General features: G+C 46.0%; 1 protein-coding gene across 2 annotated transcripts in view; it reads left to right on the plus strand.

The window, feature by feature from the left end:
- Nucleotides 1–22,134, plus strand: part of LOC136588666 (acid-sensing ion channel 2-like) — a 785,500-nt gene that overhangs the window by 748,726 nt on the left and 14,640 nt on the right. For both annotated transcript variants that reach the window (XM_066588061.1, XM_066588060.1), the window contains exons 4-5: nucleotides 11,272–11,422; nucleotides 11,558–11,614. In XM_066588061.1, coding sequence (XP_066444158.1) covers nucleotides 11,272–11,422; nucleotides 11,558–11,614 — 208 coding nt within the window. The remainder of the gene's footprint in view (nucleotides 1–11,271; nucleotides 11,423–11,557; nucleotides 11,615–22,134) is intronic.

A 22,134-nucleotide genomic window follows, 5' to 3' on the forward strand; every position in this document is an offset into this window, starting at 1 on the left:
GGGATTGAAAATCCCCGCCTCCTGAAGTGCTGCCTCTGATTGGCTGAGTGCTGTGACCAATCAGAGGCAGGGCTCAGCTGTCATTCAATTGTGAACGCTGTCTCTGATTGGTCATGTTGCATGTTTCGGCGTATACTACTGTAATTTTTGCGCCTGCAATGCCGGGTCACGTGCGCGATACTCCTGTTCCGTGGAATAGAATAGCTATTTTTGAACATGCCAGAGACTTCTATGGCAGCTTTCTGCATAAAATACAGGAAGACAGGGCGGGTGTGAGAAACACGCTGATGAGAGCAAACCCATTGAAATCAATGGGTTCGCTTAGTCACGTTTTACGGGCGTGAGTTTCACGTGCACAAAACGTGCGCAAACACGTTTGTCTATTTAACCCCTGAGGCCGGCTTCCCACTGGGGGAAATTCATGATTTCAATGGGTTCATTGAAATGCGTGTATTTGCCCGGACGCTGCAGCCCCTCGTCCTGCTCTAAGAACAGCACGTCGCCGCTCAACGATAAGTGGAATCGCTCTCTTCACGCCCGATCCCCTCCTTTTAATGTGCACATAATTCCGTTCCTCGCGCTGAATCATCACTCTGGTAATTGAATCGTTTCTTAATTAAGCCTGTCCATTTTGATTACCTGCTGCTGAGGCCCCGGGTGTCACATACTATCCATCCATCTAGGAGCCGAGCGAACACAATGCGGCCCGGCTGTCCTACCTTCATTCTTTATTGTGCACTTTGGTCTGAAGGACAATGAGATTATATCCATTACTGCCGAGACAGATGGCTGCTCGCGGCGTATACTGTACGTCCCTGCGTCTACAGGTCGGCCGTGGAAAGTAGGCCGCCACCGCACTCTGCCTTGGTTGCCCATAGCAACCAATCACAGCTCAACTTTCACTTCTTGTACTGCTGAGGTAAAATGAAAGCTGGGCTGTGATTGGTTGCTATGGGTACCAAAGATTTTCTTTTGCACTGCTTTCATAACAGTGTGCCCATAGCAACCAATCGCTGCACAGCTTTCCAGTAAAATTGCTGAAAAAGCGAATGCAAATTTTTTTTTTTCGGACCTACGTCCCACTCGCCCGTGTAAATGCAGCTTTATAGCCCTTTAACCCTTTCCAATCCATTGTCTGACGTCTTAAGACATTATGATTTAAGGCTGTACAGCTCCGATGTTGGAAGACATCTGTCGGGGTTCTCTTACTGTATATTGCCAGCCTCTCTGCTGTCGGAGCCTATCCAACGTGTCACCTCATGTAGTACTGGCTTTAGCCAGCAGATAGCGCTGTTTTATAACAGCAGAAAAAGAGTAAGCCCCCTAGGAAAACCAGGATACAAATTGGATTTGAAAGGGTTAACATGGGACAACTTGTGGGGCAGAGATGCCCAACCGGTCATCCCAGCAATACGCTAACAGGTTCAGTGACACCCTACTTCACATCAGCTGGCGGTAATGTAACTCTCCCTTCTGTCCAACTGACTTCTGCTCTCTGCGGAGCTTTATTAGGTCAGCGATGACTACGCAGCAAGAAAACTCCACCTCTCTGCATTATTACGCCAACTCACCCAGGAGCTGGAGGCAGCAAATGTAAAGCAACAATTGCATAATGAAACAAAATGAATAAAGCAAAAATAAAAAAAATACTTCAAATGTCACAATTAGGGCTCATTCACACCAGGGAATTTGCGTAGCTAATTTACACGTGCAAAAAAAAAAAAAAAATCATAACTATAAGGATCAATGGATTCCTATGGAAACGTTCATATGAAGGAATTTTAGCGAGAAAAAAAAAATTCTCATCTAAAAAGATAGGACACCAGCGACTGGATTCCCTGCTGTGCGAAAATATAGGGAAAGGGACTCGTTATTTGTATAGCACCAACATATTCCGCAGCGCTTTCATGTTATTTATTTATTACCCCCCAGCAAGCTGGGTACTCATTTTACCGACCTGGGAAGGTTGGAAGGATGAGTCAACCTTGAGGCAGCTACCTGAACCAGGCAGGGATTGAACCTGCAACCTTCTGGTCATGAGTGAGAGCTTAGGACTGCATTCTGTGCTGCACAAGGTCTTGACCTATATTTGGTGCACAAAACGCAGGAGTGTACATAGGCTCCTATGGGAGCTGGAAAAAAGGGAGGGGGAGCAAGTTCTGCCGCACCGCTAAACCCAGAAACACTGTGTCCTTCCGGGAATGAAGGGAAGCCCAGGGGCTTCCCTTCATTGGAGAGAGAGAGATGAAGGGAAGCCCCAAGGGACCCCCTTCATCTCCGCGGGGCTTTCCTTCACTGGAGAGAGAGAGATGAAGGGACTCCCCAGGGGTTCCCTTCATCTCAGGAATAAGGGGACGTCCTGGGAAAATGAAGGGAAGCCCAGGGAAGGTGAAGGGGCTTTCCCTCATATCTCTCTTCAGTGGTGCATATTTTCATTCCCTCTCGTTTGGCACGGAAAGATTACAGCTAAAGCTCGGGACTTCAGCACGGAAAAACCATCTAATAGCGCTCATCATCACTGAGACATCTGTAAATGTAAAGGACCCTTGGTCACAGCGTGACTGTGCCATTGAAGGAACGGGATTCAGTTGATGTCATTGCATTAGCCCCGGCCCACATGATCTTCCCATGCTCGCTGTCATTCTGGCGCTGGTCCTCTACCTGTGTAGGAGTGGATTGGTTGGTTGGGAGGTGTTACAGCTCAGTCAGCCAATCAGCACTAGCCTTTGTACATATATTCTGGCTCCTCCTCTGAGAGGAGCTGGTTATACTTTTTGGTCAAGTCTGTAAAGACATATCTGAAGGTATTCCTGGTCTGTGGACTTCTGTCTGGAAGATTTTTTGGTCTAGTCTGTGATTCCCTGCCTGGCTTGAATCTGAAGTCAAAGCTAGGTTAGCTACTCATTCACTTTATCATCTGTGAAGTCGTTAACACCTTGCTGTCCTGTTTCCTTAGTGGTCATTTATAGGTTTGAGTGCCATGCGTCCCTGTCACCCAAAGGAAAACTCAAGGTCACCCATAGGTTACTGCTGTGGGGTCGCACTCATCAGTGCAGGCACTCCATTTTTAGGCAGAGGTTTAGGGTCAGATTTCCCATCCCCCCATTTCTTGTTCGATGCGTTAGAATATTGTGTGTATATCTATCTTCTAAGAACAATTTATTACGTTCGATCCGGATTTACCATTCTTTGGAAGCTGAGAGAAGACAAGCAATGTAGAACGGGAGAGTGCAAATTATCAAGCAGAGAGTGTGAATGCATGGCAGTCGCTGGGCTGTACATAGCAGCAGGTATGTCTCCAGACACTGATACGTGTAATTTGGGGGAGAAGCCATTCTGTAGAAGGACGGCATATATAATAGAGGATGTCATGCTGGGTTCAGACTCCTGGAGGTGGGCCGCATGTCCATCAGCTTACATTGCTGATTACGTCTGATACTAACCTGCAGCTGGAGATCACAATGCCCGTTCTCCATCACTTGCCAAAAAGGACCATAGTTGGCTGCAAACACTGAACGCTGTTCTTATATGCACTGAGCACATATTGCGTATGTATAGCACCTGGTTAATCTATATAGTAATGCTGTGTACATAATCATTAGTAGTGTTGGGTGAACCAATCCAGTAGAGCCATGTTTCGAATCGAACTTTGCCAAACGTTTGGTCCGGCACATACTTAGCAAAATTCTACCCAAAACAGAGTTCTACTGGTTGAGTTCTCAACACTACTACTGAACACTGGTGTATGACACTCACCCTGGTGTATTTGCCCTCTGTATTATGTGCCCATTATATACATCCGTAATACTAACTGCATAAACCCCATGGACTTCTACTGGGGTATGTGACAAAAATCACAGCATGTCCTATTTCGGTCCATGTTTCAGACCAAAACTGCCCATTAAAGTTGATGGGATCATGTAAATACAACGTAAATATGCACGATACATTCTGACTTGCCATCAATATTGCGCCTTTTTGCCCCTGGAGTCTCGTCTTCTCTTAGACAGTAATGGCGTTGGAACTGGTCGTCTGCTGTTATAGCCAGAGGCGTAACTGGAAGATCTTGGGCCAAGATGCAAAAAGGGCCCCCTACCCTTAGAGTCTTCTTATGTGATGGAGGGGTCTTTGGTTTCCTAAGACTCCAGGGCCCGGTAGTGACTGTTACCCCTGCAACCCTTGTAGTTATGCCCCTTTTTATAACCCATATGTGGTAATTTTATAGAGCAGTCGGTGGTAAGAGTCTGGTATTTCAATAAGCCGGTTCAGAGTGGACTGGGAACTGGCCACTTGCCCACAATTCCCAGAAGCTGGTGTTGGCCAGCAGTGGCGAGAACTAGAGCGAGGTTATGGCATCACTGCTTGCAAAATTTGTAATCAACTCCCCACACAGTACAGGATGACTCTTCCCTCTGGTACAAGGCTTCGAGTGATGAGAAGGCACGGTGGTATGGTCTCTGTGTAAGGCCTCATGCACACGGCACGCACGGATTTCTGTAGCGGAAGACCTGCGAGTCAGTGCGGAAATGATTTTTAATCATCGAGGATACAATCGTTTTTCCACATGGATGCACAGCGGATCATCCGCGTGGGGAAAAAAAAAACGCAAGCCAAAGTGACTCCCCCTCCTCCCCACCTCCCTGTTTGATCTCCAAGCAACCAGAGAGGTATCTACCTACAAATCCGCAATGCATCCGCAATTGAATTGCGGATGCACTGTGGGTCACTTGCTTCGCTAGAGATCAATGGAGCCCATCCGCGCCGAATCTGTGGTAAAATAAAGAATGCTGCAATTTCTTTTCTGCATGCGGAATCCACAAATCAAATCCGCATGTGTGTGGGAGCTGAGGAAGCTGCATGCTTTCCTATGGGCGACTAGTAGAGCGGATCTCCCGCGCGGGTGGTGATCGCGGATTCCGCAAATCAAATCTTCCTGTGTGCATGAGGCCTTTGGCCCCCTCGGCTTTTACGGGCAGTCTCCGCTGTAGAGTCCTCCACAAGGATCGTATGGGTGCCAACACTTTGCCACAGGGGACCACTTATTAGTTCTACCCTCATTAGCGTCCCTCAAGCACTTCAGATGCTTACTCCAACAACACTACGCAGCAAGCGCTTGCGCACTTAGTACTTATGTACTGCACAAAGTGCCGGGCTCTCACAAGACTTTCTCCGTGCCATCTCATCGTACAATAACTTTTTAAAGAAACATACCCCCATTTATACGACAAGATAAACCTTTATCTAGTTTCTGACCCTTTTTTTTAACAACCCTCTTACATTAAGGAATGACAAGTTCTGCATTCGGACACATGAATCGAAGCACCAGTATTGTATTTGGCTGAGGTTTGCCAAACGGTGTAGCACCTCTTCATCAAAGCGATTCCTGAAGTCCTCCTCTGACCCCTTTTAGTGTTAAGTTGTTTATGTCCACAGGTTAAGCCCCATTTACACACAAAGATGACCGCTCAAAATTCGTTCAAAAGATAGGGAGAATGACAGTTTGAACCATCACTTTGCATAAGTACCCATTAGCAGCTTAATAGCTTCATTTGCATGTAAATGAGCCTCCCTTTGCTGCATGCAGATAACAGCATGTGGTCTGTTATCTGCATACAGTCCCTTTCTTCTGCTGCAGGACAGCAGCTGAAAACATTGTTATCAGCGCTCCCGTGGAGAATCACAGAGTGCGTTCCCTGCTATCAGCTGGCCGGCTGAACGATAGATTTTAAACTATCATCGTTCGACCGAAAAGTTAACGATGGTAGCATTTACACGCGATTATCACTCAAAAGATATCGTTTAAGCGAATTTTGAAATGCAGCGTATTTTTGTGCACCAGTGAAATGCGCACACAAAATGCGCTCATGTGAAGGAACCCTCTGTAATCAATGGGCTCTATTCTCTGCGTATTGCACATGCAAGGTTTTAGCGCGCAATTGCGTCTTTGTGTGTAATCCTTAAAGGCAATGTGTTTGTTCGCATATCCTTGTGTAGAAAAAAGGAGTATGCTCTATTGTTGTGCTCATTTTCGCACCAAGGGTCCAATAGAAGTCTATGGTAGGTGTGTAAATGCACGCTCAGATGTGTAATACGCTGCGCAATTCCATGACAAAATGAACACATCTGGAACTCACTGGTCAAAACAACCTTTTAAGGCTGCCTGTCCACGGGCGTTGCGGTATCCCGCGGCGGAGATGCGTCACAGGAGCCGCCGCCTGGAAGCAGAAGCCAGCAGACAGCTCTCCGTGGTGAGCCTATCTGACAGATCCGCTCACCGCGGAAAATTGCGGCAATTTGCCGGCCGCAAGCAGAGAATCGCTATGATTCTCCGCTCGTGGACAGGGGGTCTGCACTTTCCATAGCAACGCTATGGAAAGCGTGCACTGCGTTCCCCACGGCCGGATTATCGCAGTTGGGAACGCAATTCAAAAGCGCCCGTGCACAGGCGGCCTAAATCGGAGCGTGGTAGTGCACCATGCATTCCGTGTGCAAAAAGTACAGTAACGTGTGCAAAAGTTCATCGTTCATTGCGCAAATGCGCTGTGCTAACGCAGGCGTTTTTGCGCATGCACCCATGTGAGTCCGCCCTTATATGCATATATCACGTGCATAAAATATGTAATACACAGCAAATACACACGTATGAACACGCGCATTTGCTGCATATGTTACATCCCCATAGCCTATATTGGTGCGCAGTACGCGGGTCAAAAAACGCAGATCCAATATGGGCTTTTAGTTCCCCCTATGCCGGACAGCATACGCCTGTGTGCATGGGCTCTTCACGGTTAACAGACAGAGATGCTGCAGCAAGCTTTTGACGCTCCTTGGCCTCCTTGTCGGGGTTCGCCGCGGTACGATACGGTTAAACGTTTTCGCCATGGGAATGCATCTGTTTACGAAGCTCTTGATACGCGACTCCTCTGAACGCAATTAGGATTGACAGAGCTGCATTCACACGTAACCCGCTGTTAGATGCCGAGTAGAATACCCCCCGCTGCGAAGGGTTAAGAGCAATTGCTTAATTTTGTGAAACGTAAGTGGTAAAGCTATTAGCGCTAAAGTAACCAGACAAGACAGAGAGCTGCCGTTTAAGTGAAGAAGATGTAGCTATGAAATATTCAGAGATGGAAGACCCAGGGAGGGATCGGCTGGGGACGGCGCGCCGCGCACGCTCTCCTGCAGCTGCTCGCACATATATTACCAGGCGGGAGCTCGTTCTGGTTGGATGTGACACTGGCATAATAAATTCTATTTCCATCCACGCACATATGCATTAGTCTATACACTCAGAGCAAACCGCGCTTGTCATACAAATTACCGCTAATCATTTTTTTCCATACTCCAATTACTCAATGCAGCCCGCTGAAGACTGTAGGGAGCGGGAGCAGCGCCTCCCCGACGGCGGGGGCAGAGTAGGGTGGCTTTTATGGTAAGCACTGCAGGAAAGATGTACAAGTCCCGGCGGGACGTTACGGCACATGCCGCCATATACAATGCTTTCGGAAAGCCTACAGACCCTTTTAATTTCTTTTTAGATTTTGGTATGTTGTGGCCTTATGCAAATTTTTAAAAATTCAAGTTTTCCCCATCATTCTGCACTCAGTACCCCATAAGTATTCACACCCTGGTTTCCTTCAGACATAAGGCAACGTACCTGCAGTGACCGAGGCACGAGACACACGCTGAGGAGATGGCGGGGGGGTAGAGTTGGCACTTGTTAAGGTGGCTCTATCAACTGCTTCTCTGAGGAAACCTCGGCACAAGTACTGCGAGGCCTTTTTCAGGCAACGCTGGCACAGTGGTTACCTGAAAAGTGGTGTGGTGGATCTGAAGAGTTGTCACGGGTGATGCCACCGTTCATTACTCCGTTAGGTGTGTGACGGGCAAATAAGAGAGTCCACACACAGTGGAATTAGGAACCTTAAACACTGGGAATAGGCAGTGACTGGAACTTTACTTCTCCACCTTAAAACTTCACACACCAGTGCAGAAAGAGCAGTTCAAAAAGGTCAGGGAGGAGAACACAGGATGACAACGGGCCTACAGTCTAGGTTATCTGTATGACTCCGCTCCTAGACACACACAGTCCGGGACACAGGATGACACCAGGCCTACAGTCTTAGTTATCTGTATGGCTCTGTTCCTGGACACACACATTTCGGGACACAGGATGACACCGGGCCTACAGTCTAGGTTATCTGTATGACTCCGCTCCTGGACACACACAGTCCGGGACACAGGATGACACCAGGCCTACAGTCTTAGTTATCTGTATGGCTCTGTTCCTGGACACACACATTTCGGGACACAGGATGACACCGGGCCTACAGTCTAGGTTATCTGTATGACTCCGCTCCTGGACACACACAGTCCGGGACACAGGATGACACCAGGCCTACAGTCTTAGTTATCTGTATGGCTCTGTTCCTGGACACACACACTCTGGGACATAGGATGACACCGGGCCTACAGTCTAGGTTATCTGTATGGCTCTGCTCCTGGACACACACACTCCGGGACATAGGATGACACCGGGCCTACAGTCTAGGTTATCTGTAGGGCTCTGCTCCTGGACACACACATTCCGGGATACAGGATGATACCGGGCCTACAGTCTAGGTTATCTGTATGGCTCTGCTCCTGGACATACACATTCCGGGATACAGGATGACACCGGATCTACAGTCCTAGTTATCTGTACGACTCCGCTCCTGGACACACACACCGGAGGAGGACACAACACTCTATTGACACTCACGTGCAGGTGGACACTGCATGGCAGGCTCCTTCTCTCACCCTTACTTAGGGTAGGGGACCTGGAGTTGGAACATTTGGGTACCACTCCTCTTCTTTCATCCTTCACACATGAGGGTTGAAGGTACCCCCATGTGGATGGCACTCTTCCTCCACACACTAACAATGGAGAAAATGGAACTCCTCTTGCACACATTGCACTCCTATATATATCCTGCATACCCACGTGACAAGACAATTCGTTACAATTTCCAGATATATCCTAGACATTTATAGACATTAACCTCTTACATGCTGCAGCTGTGCAACACGCATAACTAAAGACAAGACAATTTGCACAGAGCATTCACATAGAAGACATGACATGTATGACAGTTATGGAGGGGCCAGATATATGTACTTCGGGCCACTACAATAACGCTTAGAATTGAGGCCAAAAAGTTCAATTTTGGTTCCATCAGACCAGAGAATCTTGTTTCTCACAGTCTAACAGACTTATAGGTGCTTTTTGGCAGACTCCAGGCAGCTTTCATGTGTCTTTTACTGAGGAGAGGCTTCTATCTGGTCACTCTACCATAAAGCCCAGATTGGCGAAGTACCACAGTGATGACTGACCTTCTGGAAGTTTTTCCCATTTGCACACAGGATCTCTGCAGCTCACCCAGACTGACCATTTGTTCTTGATCACCTCTCTTACCAAGGCCCTTCGCCCTGATTACTTAGTTTGGTGGGTCGGCAGCTCTAGGAAGAGTATTGATTCTTCCAAACTCTTTCCATGTGAGAGTTATGGAGGCCACTGTGCTCTTGGGAACTTTCGGTGCAGCAGAATTTTTTTTTGTAGCCTTCTGCAGATCTTCGCCTCCACACAATCCTGTCTCTGAGCTCTATAGGCAGTCCTTTCCTCCTCATGGCTTGGTTATGGCTCTGATATGCATTGTGAGCAGTGAGACCTTATATAGACAGGGGGTGTCCTTTAAAATTATGTCCAATCAACTGAATTAACCCCAGGTGACTCCAATCAAGGTGTAGAAACATCTCAAAGATGATGAACAGAAACAGGAGGTCCCCAGAGCTAGAGTGTCATACTAAAGGGTGTGAATACTTATGTCCATGTTAGTTTTTAATTTTTCGAGAATTTACAAAGATTTCTAGCATTCTGTCTACACTTTGTCATTGGGGTACTGAGTGCAGAATAATGGGGGGGTGACTTTTTTTTTTTTTTTTTTAGCACAAGTTCACAACATGACGAGATGCAAAAAAGTGAAAGGATCTGAAGACTTTCTGAATGCATCGTATGTGATAGATGAATGTAAACAAAAGGGAGATCATCAACATGTTGGCAGCATCTAGTATAATCACTGGCTGGTGCCACCACACTTGTCTTGGCACATGTCTTACCTGGCATCTATACATAATAATAAAAGGAGTTTAGCCACATGGTGAATTTAAACAGCACTCGCAATGGCTGATCCCCGTGGAGAAAAGCATATGTGCTGGATGGAGTGTGACTACTACTTGCTGCCTTGTGCTGCCAGATATACTTGCTGATTCTTCTCATCGCTCACCAGTTATACGCTCAATGGCCACTTTATTAGAGACCTCCACCTAGTGGCAGGTTGGACCTCCTTTGGCCTTTAGAACCGCAGCAATCTGTTGTAGCATATATTCCAGTAGGTGATGACATCGTTCTGCAAGAATATCGGCCCCTGCGGACAGGAAGCTTTTAGGTGTTGCCAAAAATTAGATGGAGGTGCTGAGATCTTCTGACCAGCTGACAGGAAGGGGTCATCGATTCATGCTGCTTGTCCCAAATTCTGACCTCCTATCAGCAACAGAAATCTGTATTCATCAAACCAGGTGATGTTTCTCCACTACTCAGTGATCCAATTTTTGCACTTTTTCGCCAACTGGAGTCTCAGCTTTCTGTTTCTCTTAGACACAATGGTGCTGGAACTGGTTGTCCGCTGTTATAGCCTATCTGTGCTAAGGAATGTCGAGTTGTGTGTTTTGACACGTTAGTTACAGAGTTACACTTGACTGCTGTTGACTGCACCACATATTGTCCTAATGATTCCTGACATCCTCCTCTGACCCCTTTATAGTGCTGAGTTGTTCCTGTCCACAGGATCCCCTTTCACTGGATGTTTTTCCTCGATCACACCATTCTCCATATACTCTCTACACCGTAACATGAGAAAACCTCACAAGGTTGGCAGTGACATCCCGGCCCCGGCTAGTCTGGCCCCGATGGCCAGACCTCGTTGGAAGTTGCCCAGATTGCAGAATTTTCCCATCTAATGTAGATTCACACTGAAACTGATCCGGGATGTCATTTTATACTGCACTCCGGGGTCACATAGATAATATCCATACAGGGAGGTTCCGGCGGGTGTCTCTTATATAGTGGCCAGTTAATGTAGATTGTAGACAATAATGGCAATAACCAGTTGTACTAATTTTTCTTGTTTTTTTCCCTTTTCTCCATCTCCTCGACATTCTGGTCTTCCCTCCCAGCTGACGTACCTCCCTTCTCCTTGGGGTGTCTGTCGATTTTCCGACCTGGGTTCGGACTTCTTCCCGGTGTACAGCATCTCAGCATGCAGGATTGACTGTGAGACCAGATACATCGTCGAGAACTGCAACTGCAAAATGGTCCACATGCCAGGTGAGGCGGGCACCGCAGATATAGGGGTCCATCCTATGAGTCCGGGGAATTGGTTTCCCCCCATTTCTGTATGTATTTTTGTATTCTGTATGTCTGACGGCACGCTTGTGATACACGATGTCTTTGGGTTTGCAGGTGACGCTCCCTTCTGCACGCCGGAGCAGTATAAGGAATGTGCGGAGCCGGCCCTGAGTGAGTCATGCACCTCACAGCTACACACACAGAATCAGCTCCGTGCGCGCCGCTCATTTATACACACAGACCTCTGGGTATTTGCATTTTTCATGGGATGGAAATGGTAGGCGCACACGGTATCTGAGGATGAATAAATAATGTGGCGATAATCCCATTCCTCCCAGCTATAGACCTCTGCAGACCTCAACCGGAGCTTAGATGGATTCATTCAGGCACACTTAATGTTTTATGATCAAAAAATGCACAAGTCGCGGGCGCCATCTTTTTTTTCTTCTTCAAATGATGTAAGAAAGGGGCGTGGCTAATATCAGAGGCGTAAGTTGAAGCTTCGGGGCTACAATGCGAAATCTGTAACAAGGCCCCCAACTATAATGCTTTATTCATACTACTAGGCTCCTTGTATGGAGAAGAGAGGCCTTATACGCCCCCTAAGGCTCCTGGACCCGGGTGCAACTGCATCCCCTGCATCCCCTATAGTTAGGCCCCTGCTAATATCATTCAATGGTCTCACACTGTTTATTAAGGACTAGGGCCTAAATATAATACTCATGTGCATCTATGGTGGTCATGAGGCGGCCTAAGGTCCAATGTCCACAGGTGGGTTTGAATTGCACAATCCGCGGGGGAACCCGCAGGGATGATCCGCAGTTCAAGCTGACCATAGGGAAGCACAGGCGTCCGCACCGGAATTAAAGCATGCAGATTTCATTTGCGGGCCCTTTGATCCAGAAAACAAATCACAGCATGCTCCATTTCAGTGCGGTTCCCACACGGACGGCTTCCAGTAAAGTCAATGGAAGCCGTTCGACCCGCAGCCTGTCCACAAATGTCACCACGAACGGGCTGTGGGTTTCCCGAGAAAAGCAGGAGAATTAAAAAAAAATCTGTAATGCGCATGTCCGACAGCGAGACATGTGGACCATCTGCAGTACAGATAACCCAGAAGAAGAGGTGTCCGCACGGACCATGCCAGCTGGTAAGCAGGGTCTCTCGCCATGGTCAGCGGCCGGAATCCGTGCGAGATTCCACATGTGGAATCCGACCCACCCGTGGACATGAGGCCTAAGGAAGAGAAAACTAACACCATTCAGTAATTTTTTACTTACTTTTGTAACTATTTGTTTTTACCATCCATGTCCCCCATGACATCATATAACAACTCCAGGGGTCATTCACATTGCCTTTTTTTTATTTCACACTATTCCACTGTAGCTGGGGCATCCATAGGAGCCTCGGTTACAGGTAAAACATTCCCCTGTAGTGACATCTGTCACTAACAGAGTTGTTCAGGGTCTGCTAAGCCTCTGCAGCACTGCCGTAGCAGGGCACACCTGGTGGTCACGTGATCACCAGATCGAATGCCGGAAGTAAAAATTCTGCTTTCCCTCTTTAGTACATAGCGCTCATTGAGTGCTATGTAGCATGTAAAGGAGAAGGCAGAAGCAGTTAAAAGCCGCTTCTCCTTCGGGGGCTCGACCTGCTCTTGCTTGATTGCAGGAGCTTTAATCCAGCGCCGTACTTCTGTGCTTGGTCTTTAAGTGGTTAAATGAGCATGCGCAGAGGATTAGGAAGGCAAAAGAGAAAAATAAAAACAAATCCGTTAAAAACAGATGTAAATGGAAGCAAATGGAAACAAACTGATAGAAACCGTTTTAATGGGTCTGTTTACTGGATTCGTACAAAATAAGGAAACTATGGTTTTCGTTAGCGTTCCATTTTGCTATCCGGTTCATTTAGAAGAAATTTAATGGTTACACTTACAAGATAAAAGCTTTTAAACATCATATCCACAACCACAATTCCAAAAACGTTTGGCTGCTGAGTAAAATTTAAATAAAAAAGTTATGAAAAAAAAGAATGCAATGATTTGGAGATCTCATCTAACCGTAATGTATGCACAATAGAACACATATCACATGATACTGCTTTAACTTGTATTTGTGGATTGGACAACGAACTGACACAGACAAGGATTTCTGGAAGTATTCCTGCGCCCATGCAGAGATTTACATTAAAGAATCATTCCTGTTTTTAATGCAGTGCCGCCTGAGGGCCGTAGATCTCAAGCATCCGATATTGTCCGTTGGCCTTGTGCAGCGTCCGAGGAGTGGGCCCACAGTCGAGGAGACAGCAGGGTAGAGAAAGGCCTTGTCACAGGGTTCTACCATCTCCTCCCATGAGGGTAGCTCTGGACCTGACCACGTTACCGCTGGGGAAGAGCACAGGGGGGTAGTAACGGGAGTTACCTTAAGTCTAGTTGTCACTCGTGACGCAACCGCTCCATCCTCTGATCTTTCAGATGTAATAAAGTAGTCCACACACAGGGTAACTTTCTGAACAAGAGCGGTCGGTTCTACTTGTTTACTGTAAACTCTTGAACTCAGATCTAAACAAACAGTCTTGGTGCAGAAACCACAGATCAAAGTGGTGCAACCGGGAGGACTATTGAGGCATCTGGATAATCCACAGTTCAAGTTATCTGTGTAATTCCTCTCCTGGTAAACTCTCTCTCTATCGGCAAACACTCTCTCTCTCTCTCTCTCCCTCTCTCTCTCTCTCCTCTTCTTGCTATGAAGTGGTCAGTCCTTCTCTCAGCGCTCAGTAGAAGTACCGAGGCCTCCTGGGTCGAATGGGCCCAGGCTGAGTGCAAAGAAGTCGCTCAGCCTCCTCGATGCTTCCCCACACAGACTGATCTGTCCGATGTCTGTGTGGCTCACCCAGTCACTTCACTCTTCTCTTTCTTCCTTTTTTTCCTCCTTTCTCGCTTTTTCTTCTTTTCTCTCACCTGCATTCTTGCAAACACATATACTTATATCCTAATCACGTGACCACAAAACGATAAACTGAATCCAATACATTTTCTAGACAGGACAGAACATACCAGACGTTAACCCTTTCAGTCCTGCAACCATTCCATATACATAAATCAAATGCATTCCGTGAACAAGACACTGACAAGACAATGGCACGAGACAGACATATAATATTATGGAGGGGCCCCACTAACTCTGGGCCACTACACTTGTCCCTTGTGCGCATGAATTTCTCCAGATTTTCTGAATATTTTGGTATTATGTACTGTAGTTGGTGGGATATTCAAAATCTTCCCAATTTTGCATTAAGGAACATTTTTCTGGAATTGTTGCACAGTTTTTAGACTCACAGATTAGTTAACCTCTCACCATCTTTGCTTCTGGGAGACTCTGCCTCTCTAACATGTTCTTTTTTACACGGTCATGTGACTTAGTAGAAAATTGACCCTCCAGCTGTTTTTCATTACTACGACTTACTTCTCCAGCCTTTTGCTACCCCTGTCCCAACTTTTGTGAGATGTGTTGCTGTCATCAATTTTTAAACCTTTCCAATCCACTGTCTGACGTCTAAAGACATTCTGATTGAAGCCTGTACAGCTTCCAATGTCGGAAGACATCCGGCAGGGTATTCTTACTGTAGATTACTGGCTGCTCTGCTGTCGGGGGCCTCTCCAGCATCTCCCATACCGCAGTACTGGCTCAAGCCAGCAGATGGCACCATTGTATAATAGCAGAAAGAGAAAGCCCCCTAGGAAACCCTGAATCCAAAATTGGATTGCAAAGGGTTAAATGAGTTACTTTTTAAGTTTAAATGGAAAAATATCTCCCTGTCCCCTTCTGATATGTATTCTGTTGTGAATAAAACATGGCTAGATGAGATTTCCAAATCATTGCATTCTTTTTTGTCTCGTATTTACATTTTACACAGCGTCCCAACTGTTTTGGAATTGGGGTTTTAAAAGCCGAAAGTCCGTGTGAGCCCAATTACCGAAGTTTTACTTTCCAGCATCTTCAGGGGATGAATCATCAGGGCTCATCTCATCCATTTATAATGCCGTTCCCTCCCTCATGCACTTGCATCATCACCCCAGGAACAGAGAATCTATTCATCCCCAACATAGTTATGTTCTAATATAACAGCTCAGATCAATGTCTACATTAGGACTCCCTAATGACCATCTATCGGATGAGTAGATGAATCCACTTTCTGGTTACAGTAGCATCTCCTCCTCTCCAATAGTGATCAGCTGTAGCAATGTCTATACTCCTTAACTCTTTCCATAGAGCCCACATATAAATAGTCACCATTCTAGACGAATGGTTAAGTTCTTTAGGGCCAATGGCGGCCACCTAACATTTATGATTCAAGTAGAGTGCTACCACTTTGTGGATCGGCATTTCCCTGGCACTAGATTCCGGTAAGTAGAATGAACACATTATTGAGTTTACAGGAAGCAGCCAATACCATGCATTGCAGATCAGAACACAATGCTTCCTCGGAGAGCAGAAGAAGAATTACCAAGAATTATGTTCTGATGAGAAACAGGTCGTATTTGCTGTTTCCTGTAAACTTAAAGGGGTTGTCCCGCGGCAGCAAGTGGGGGTATACACTTCTGTATGGCCATATTAATGCACTTTGTAATATACATTGTGCATTAATTATGAGCCATACAGAAGTTATAAAAAGTTTTTTACTTACCTGCTCCGTTGCTGGCGTCCTCGTCTCCATGGTGCCGACTAATTTTCGCCCTCCGATGGCCAAATTAGCCGCGCTTGCGCAGTCCAGGTCTTCTGCTCTCTTCAATGGAGCCGCTCGTGCAGAATGCAGGCTCCGTGTAGCTCCGCCCCGTCACGTGCCGATTCCAGCCAATCAGGAGGCTGGAATCGGCAATGGACCGCACAGAAGAGCTGCGGTCCACGGAGGAAGAGGATTCCGGCGGCCATCTTCACAGGTAAGTATAGAAGTCACCGGAGCGCGGGGATTAAGGTAAGCGCTCCGGTAAGCTTCCTGTACGTCCCTGCATCGGGGTTGTCTCGCGCCGAACGGGGGGGGGTTGAAAAAAAAAAAAACCCGTTTCGGCGCGGGACAACCCCTTAAATCATGGGAATCCTACTTCAATGTGTTTGAAATCACAAGACTATGCACTCACCCATAAGATGTCACACAGTTGTGACAGCCTTACCCGGCACCCTAGCCAGCCCCCAAGTTAGGAAGCTTGGTGCTAAAGAGGTGGCAGGGAAGAAACCCCATCATAGTGCAGAGAGCTCTGAGAAGGAGTAGTTACATTTAGGGCTGTGAATATCCACAGTGTAAGGGCGCCCACCCACTGGCGTTTTTTTTTCCCTGCGAAATTCGCAGCATTTTTTTTCTCCTGGGGGTCTATGGGACTTGTAATGTTAAAATCGCGATCGCGCAAAATCGCAATTTACCGCGAATCGCGGTAAATTGCGATTTTGCGCGATCGCGATTTTAACATTACAAGTCCCATAGACCCCTGCAGAAAAAAAATGCTGCGAATTTCACAGGGAAAAAAAAACGCCAGTGGGTGGGCGCCCTAAATCGTAGCTTCTTGCATGTTTTTTTGTAACATGTATTCACTGTGTTTTTCACGTGCGCAAAAAAAAACTGCAAGAAGGTCCCATAGATTTCTTCAGCCTTCATGCATAAGTATGCAGTGAATACGCATTTATTATGCATATTCAATGAGTATTTACGTGATCCCATTGACTTTAATGATCAATTTCAATCAGTAATATGGACAAAATGCAACATACTGCGATTTTATTTTCACGGGTGTTAAGTACACATGTAAACAACGTATGTCTAAACTTTCCATATTATGCGCATAAAAAATATACACGTAATATGGAGCACAAATACGCCCGTGTGAATGAGCCCTTATAAATCGCCCTTTGACACCCCTGCTCTAGATGTAGAGAGCGCCCCCTCGTTACAGTCCTGGGTACACACAGATCATGGGACAGATCTCTGTATTGTCCCCTGATATATTATACATAGTTATCAGGTCATCTATCAGCCGTCTTTTTTCTAAACTACATAACCCCAATTCTGATAATCCCTCTGGCTATTGTAGTCCGCCCATTCCATTTATTACTGTAGTTGCCCATCTTTTTACCCGCTCAAGCTCTGATATGTCCTTCTTGAGTACCGGTGCCCAAAACTGTCCACAACATTCCATGTGTGATCTGACCAGTGACTTGTAAAGAGGAAGAAAAAGGTTCTTGTCATGTGGCCCTAGACCTCTTCTGATGCCCCCCATGATCCTATTTGGCCGCAACTTACCCAGATCCACATTCTGATTTCTCTTATGTTAATTACTTTGCATAGTTTTGCATCATCCTCTAATATTGCTATTTTACTGCACAGTCCCTCCACAATGTTTTGGTCCCCCACTAGTAACAGTGATCCAATCAGAGAATGTACAATTTTTTTACCCCCCTCTGCTTTTCATCACAGAGCCAGTTACCCACTTACACAGATTCTCCCCCAGACCGAGCATTCTCATTTTATATGCCAACCTTTTATGCGGCAAAGTATCAAACACTTTGGAAAAGTCCAGATACAGAAGATCCCGTGACTCCCTGGTCCAGTCTAGAACTTATCTCCTCGTAGAAGCTGATCAGATTAGCTTGACGGGAGCGATCTCTCATAAACCCATGCTCAGAGGCATAATTTGAAGCTTCTGGGCCCCAATAGAAAATCTGTAGCAAGGCCTCCAACTATAATGCTTTATTAATAGTACTGGGCTCTGTATGTGGAGAAGACAGGCCCTAAGTTTTCAGGGCCTGACTGCCACAGCATCCTCGGAATCACCTATAGTTACCCCCCTGCCCATGCTGATATGGAGTTATACAGCCATTTTACTTGAGGTCCTCCAGATTAGCATCTTTTAGAAACCCTTCAAACATTTTATCCACAACAGAAGTCAGACTCACTGGCCTGTAGTTAACAGGTTCACTTTCCCCTCCCTTTTTCAATATTGGCACCAGATTTGTTATGCACCAATCCAGTGGAACAGCTCCTGTCACTATCGAGACCTTAAATATAAGAAACAATGGTCTGTCTATCACGTTACTTAATTTCCTTAGAACCCGGGGCTATATGCAATAAGGACTTGGCAAGAGGGTGAGCCTCTTAGGATCTGTGTCCATCAGCAGATCATTTGGGTTTGTTGTCAGTGGAGTGGAACAGGACATCAACATCGGTGATCAGAGCTAGAAGGCTTTACTTCCGTGAAATCAATGGGGCGGGTGCCTCTTATTACACTTCCGGCTCTGACCATGTATGACGGTGTCCATCCTACTGCATTGATAACGGGCCAAAAGATTAGTTGATTGGCGGGGATCCTGAGTGACTAACCCCCTGCCAATCAACGATAGGTCTTCAATAGTAAATGCCTGGAATACCCCTTTTAGAAGTGTGCGCCTCCATAAATTTTGACTTCTTTCACTTCCGCAGGTATTGCACTGTCTAGCAAGTCAATTCCCTCCTTGTATTTCTCCAGCATAAGACAGTGCAACTTCTTGATGTTCCCTTAGGGCAGTGCAATCATCTGTTGCTTAATCATATGCGGGGAGAGAAAGTATTTAATATGTACGGCTCATACATCTGACCCATTGAGCGCTGATACAAGTAATGGCGTCGTCAGTGCTTACACAATGCATATCTGATGAAGTCTGGTGTGGAACAATCAGCATAGCTCTCGCTGCTCCAGTAACCTGCAGATCACACACAACCTGATTCGGTGACACCAGTCGTAACCGCTTCCTTTCACGGGTCATTTTGCCCGCATTTCTTGAGGTTTATTATAAAAACAGCAGTAATTAGGGTGTAATTGTTTCTGCCTTCAATCATTTTTTTCCCTCATTTAAGCAGTTCAGTGATTAGCGCCTCTTCTCACCGCCTCATAAGAACGTTTAATTATATTTGATTGTCCAATAAAGAGCGAAAGAAAGAGTTTGATTTTCTCAACCCCCGATCGATATAGATTACGTATCTTTTCTTTTTACTGGCCCGTAATTAGTCCATTTTACTATGGGATGGGAGAAAAATTTATGATCAGTGGGGGTGTCAGCACTGAGACCCCCACTGATCCCAAGAAGAAGGGTCCTATGCCCCCTTTCCATCCCATTGGGGGATTGCTGATCCCTCCACCCCCACCACCACCAACACCACAGTGAAGAGGAGATTGAATGGAGTAGCGGCCACACATATGTGGTGCCACTCCATTCACATTTATTGAGACTCCCATAGATCAATTTCTGTCAGCCCCATTGAAATTAATTTAGATATGCTTTAAAAGGGGTTAGTGATGTCCTCATGTCAGCGGGGCCCCCTCCATGACTTTGTAACCACAGCCTGCTGACTTTAGCAATGTCTTTCTTTTGTTTATCCTCACCACCATTCCTCCGTACAGGATCTTCTTTGATTGAATTCCTAGCATTGTGAATGTGTCAATTGGGCGGTCCCCTCAGCTCACTGTCAATGGACAACAGTAGACTTCATTGACATTGAGCAGTAGGGACCGCCCAATTGACACATTCACAGCACTGGGAGGGGAAACTAAAAAAAGCCATATGGGGGAACAGAGGGAAGGATGAACTGAAGAAAGACATTGGTGGAGTCAGTGGGGCTGCTGCCACAAAACTGGGCACCTGGCCCCACTGGTATGAGAACATGACAGATTCTCCTTTAGGGTATTTCATGCTGATGAACAGAACACCTCGCACCTTCAATTGAACATATAAAGCCTGCTGTGGATCTGCAGCACAATCTGCACCATATGCTACAAATTTGTCCGGTGAGGAGATTCCGCACCAATCCACTACATGTTAACGCATACTAATTTCAACTCCGATCAAGACTCAGTCCAATTCTTTCCACTAAATACACAGCCGTGTGTCTGAGCTCTACGGCTGCCAATGGAAGTTTGTTTCCATGTTATACTTTTGCACAGTTGCAGCTTAAACTCTTTGAGAATCATAAATGTACATTTGAAATGGGAGCGGTAACACGGGGTGTCCCACCCGCTGGAAGCCTGGAAAAATCGGTTATAAGTCCAGTACTAATTAACATATTTAATGAAATTTGATTAAACCTTAGATTACCCAATAAGAATTTAGAACCCCTTAGAATGTGCTGAAAGTGTCCTCCATTTGTGGTCAAGTATGACTCAACCTGACGCTTCATATTACTGAATGTTCTAGTAAGCAAGTCCGGCGTCACTGCAGCAATTTTTTGCCCAATGTTACTTTTCAAATCTTGGATAGTTTGTGGCTTATTCCAGTAAATGTCCCCCTTCATGAGGCAGCACAGGGTCCTATTAACTGCATAACCGAAAAACATGGCTGTCAGGGTGGCGTGATGTGCCGAGTGAGACAGCCAGGCTAGCTGCACAGACTAACCGTTCTGTGTCTCTTACTGTGGACGGCGGCAGTTGGGTTAAAGCGTGCTCGATGACTATGCTATCAGGGCTTCCTGATTCTGATTGGTAAGGTATGCTTTGACCAAATTTCATTAAAACCTTCCCTTTGTAAAGGGTGTATGGAGTGGGCACAAGAGCCGAGTCTGCTCCATACCCGCATCTATCAGCTGCTTTTGATAGCTGCTGGCAACTGCTGCGATCAGAGTTCACTCTGATCATGGCACTTAATTGTTTACATAGAGCAGTAAAAGCTGAGGGGAAGGAACTCTGTCCCATTCCCATAAGGAACCCCACAGCAACACAATCACAGAGTACTGATGGGCCAGCATGGCACCCCAAAGCCTACTGAAGACTCCCCTGGCTGCCATACATAGATGACTATCAAACCCTGCTCGTGGAAGGGCTTCATAGATAGCATTAAAAAAAAAGTTACATACTGCAATACTGAAGTATTGCAGTTTATAGTACAAGAACTCATTGTTTCCAAATTCTAAGTTCCCTGTGGGAACTAAATAAACATGTAAAATATATCTAATGAAGTTTTTTAACAGTAAAAAAATAAAAATATTAAAAGGAAAAAAATACCCTTTCCAATTTTTCCCATTAAAAAACCTGAACAACTTAAAAAAAAACAACATATTTGTTATCGCCATATACGTAAAAGTCCGAAATGTTTAAAAGATTTTCAGTACATTATATGGTACATTAAATTGTACTAGCTCGTCCCACAAAAAACAAGCCCTCATACAGCAATGACAATGGAATAATAAAAATGTTTTGGACTTTGGAAGACGGGGATGAAAAAACGAAAATAAGAAAATAAAAGGTCTCTGGTCCTGGAGGGGTTAAAATGTGTTCATTAATCTTGGCGTTATAGCTGATTTTCCCGGGCCTCCAGTGAGCGGGGCAGCCCGTATTGCTCTTTACTGGTTTATGATTTTGTATAAGAACATAAAACCTAATCCTGTTACGACCATGCTGGCTCCACATCATCCGCCATCTTCTCCGCAGCCTACATTTTTGTCACACATAAACCAGTTTGGGACAAATCTGCTGCATAATTCGTTAAGCCTCGAAACCCCACACAGCAGCGTCCTCCCTCCCCGTCCAACACACAGCCGGTAGAGCGGCCATGCTTACTGCACTTGACGTTATTTGCATGGACTCTTTTGCTAAGAGCAGTGAAGATAGAAATCAATGACCGTTAATGACTGTCCGTTAATGACTGTCCGTTAATGACTGCCCGTTAATGACTATC

This window comes from Eleutherodactylus coqui, chromosome 13 (genome assembly GCF_035609145.1).
Source record: "Eleutherodactylus coqui strain aEleCoq1 chromosome 13, aEleCoq1.hap1, whole genome shotgun sequence".
Classification (NCBI taxonomy): domain Eukaryota; kingdom Metazoa; phylum Chordata; class Amphibia; order Anura; family Eleutherodactylidae; genus Eleutherodactylus; species Eleutherodactylus coqui.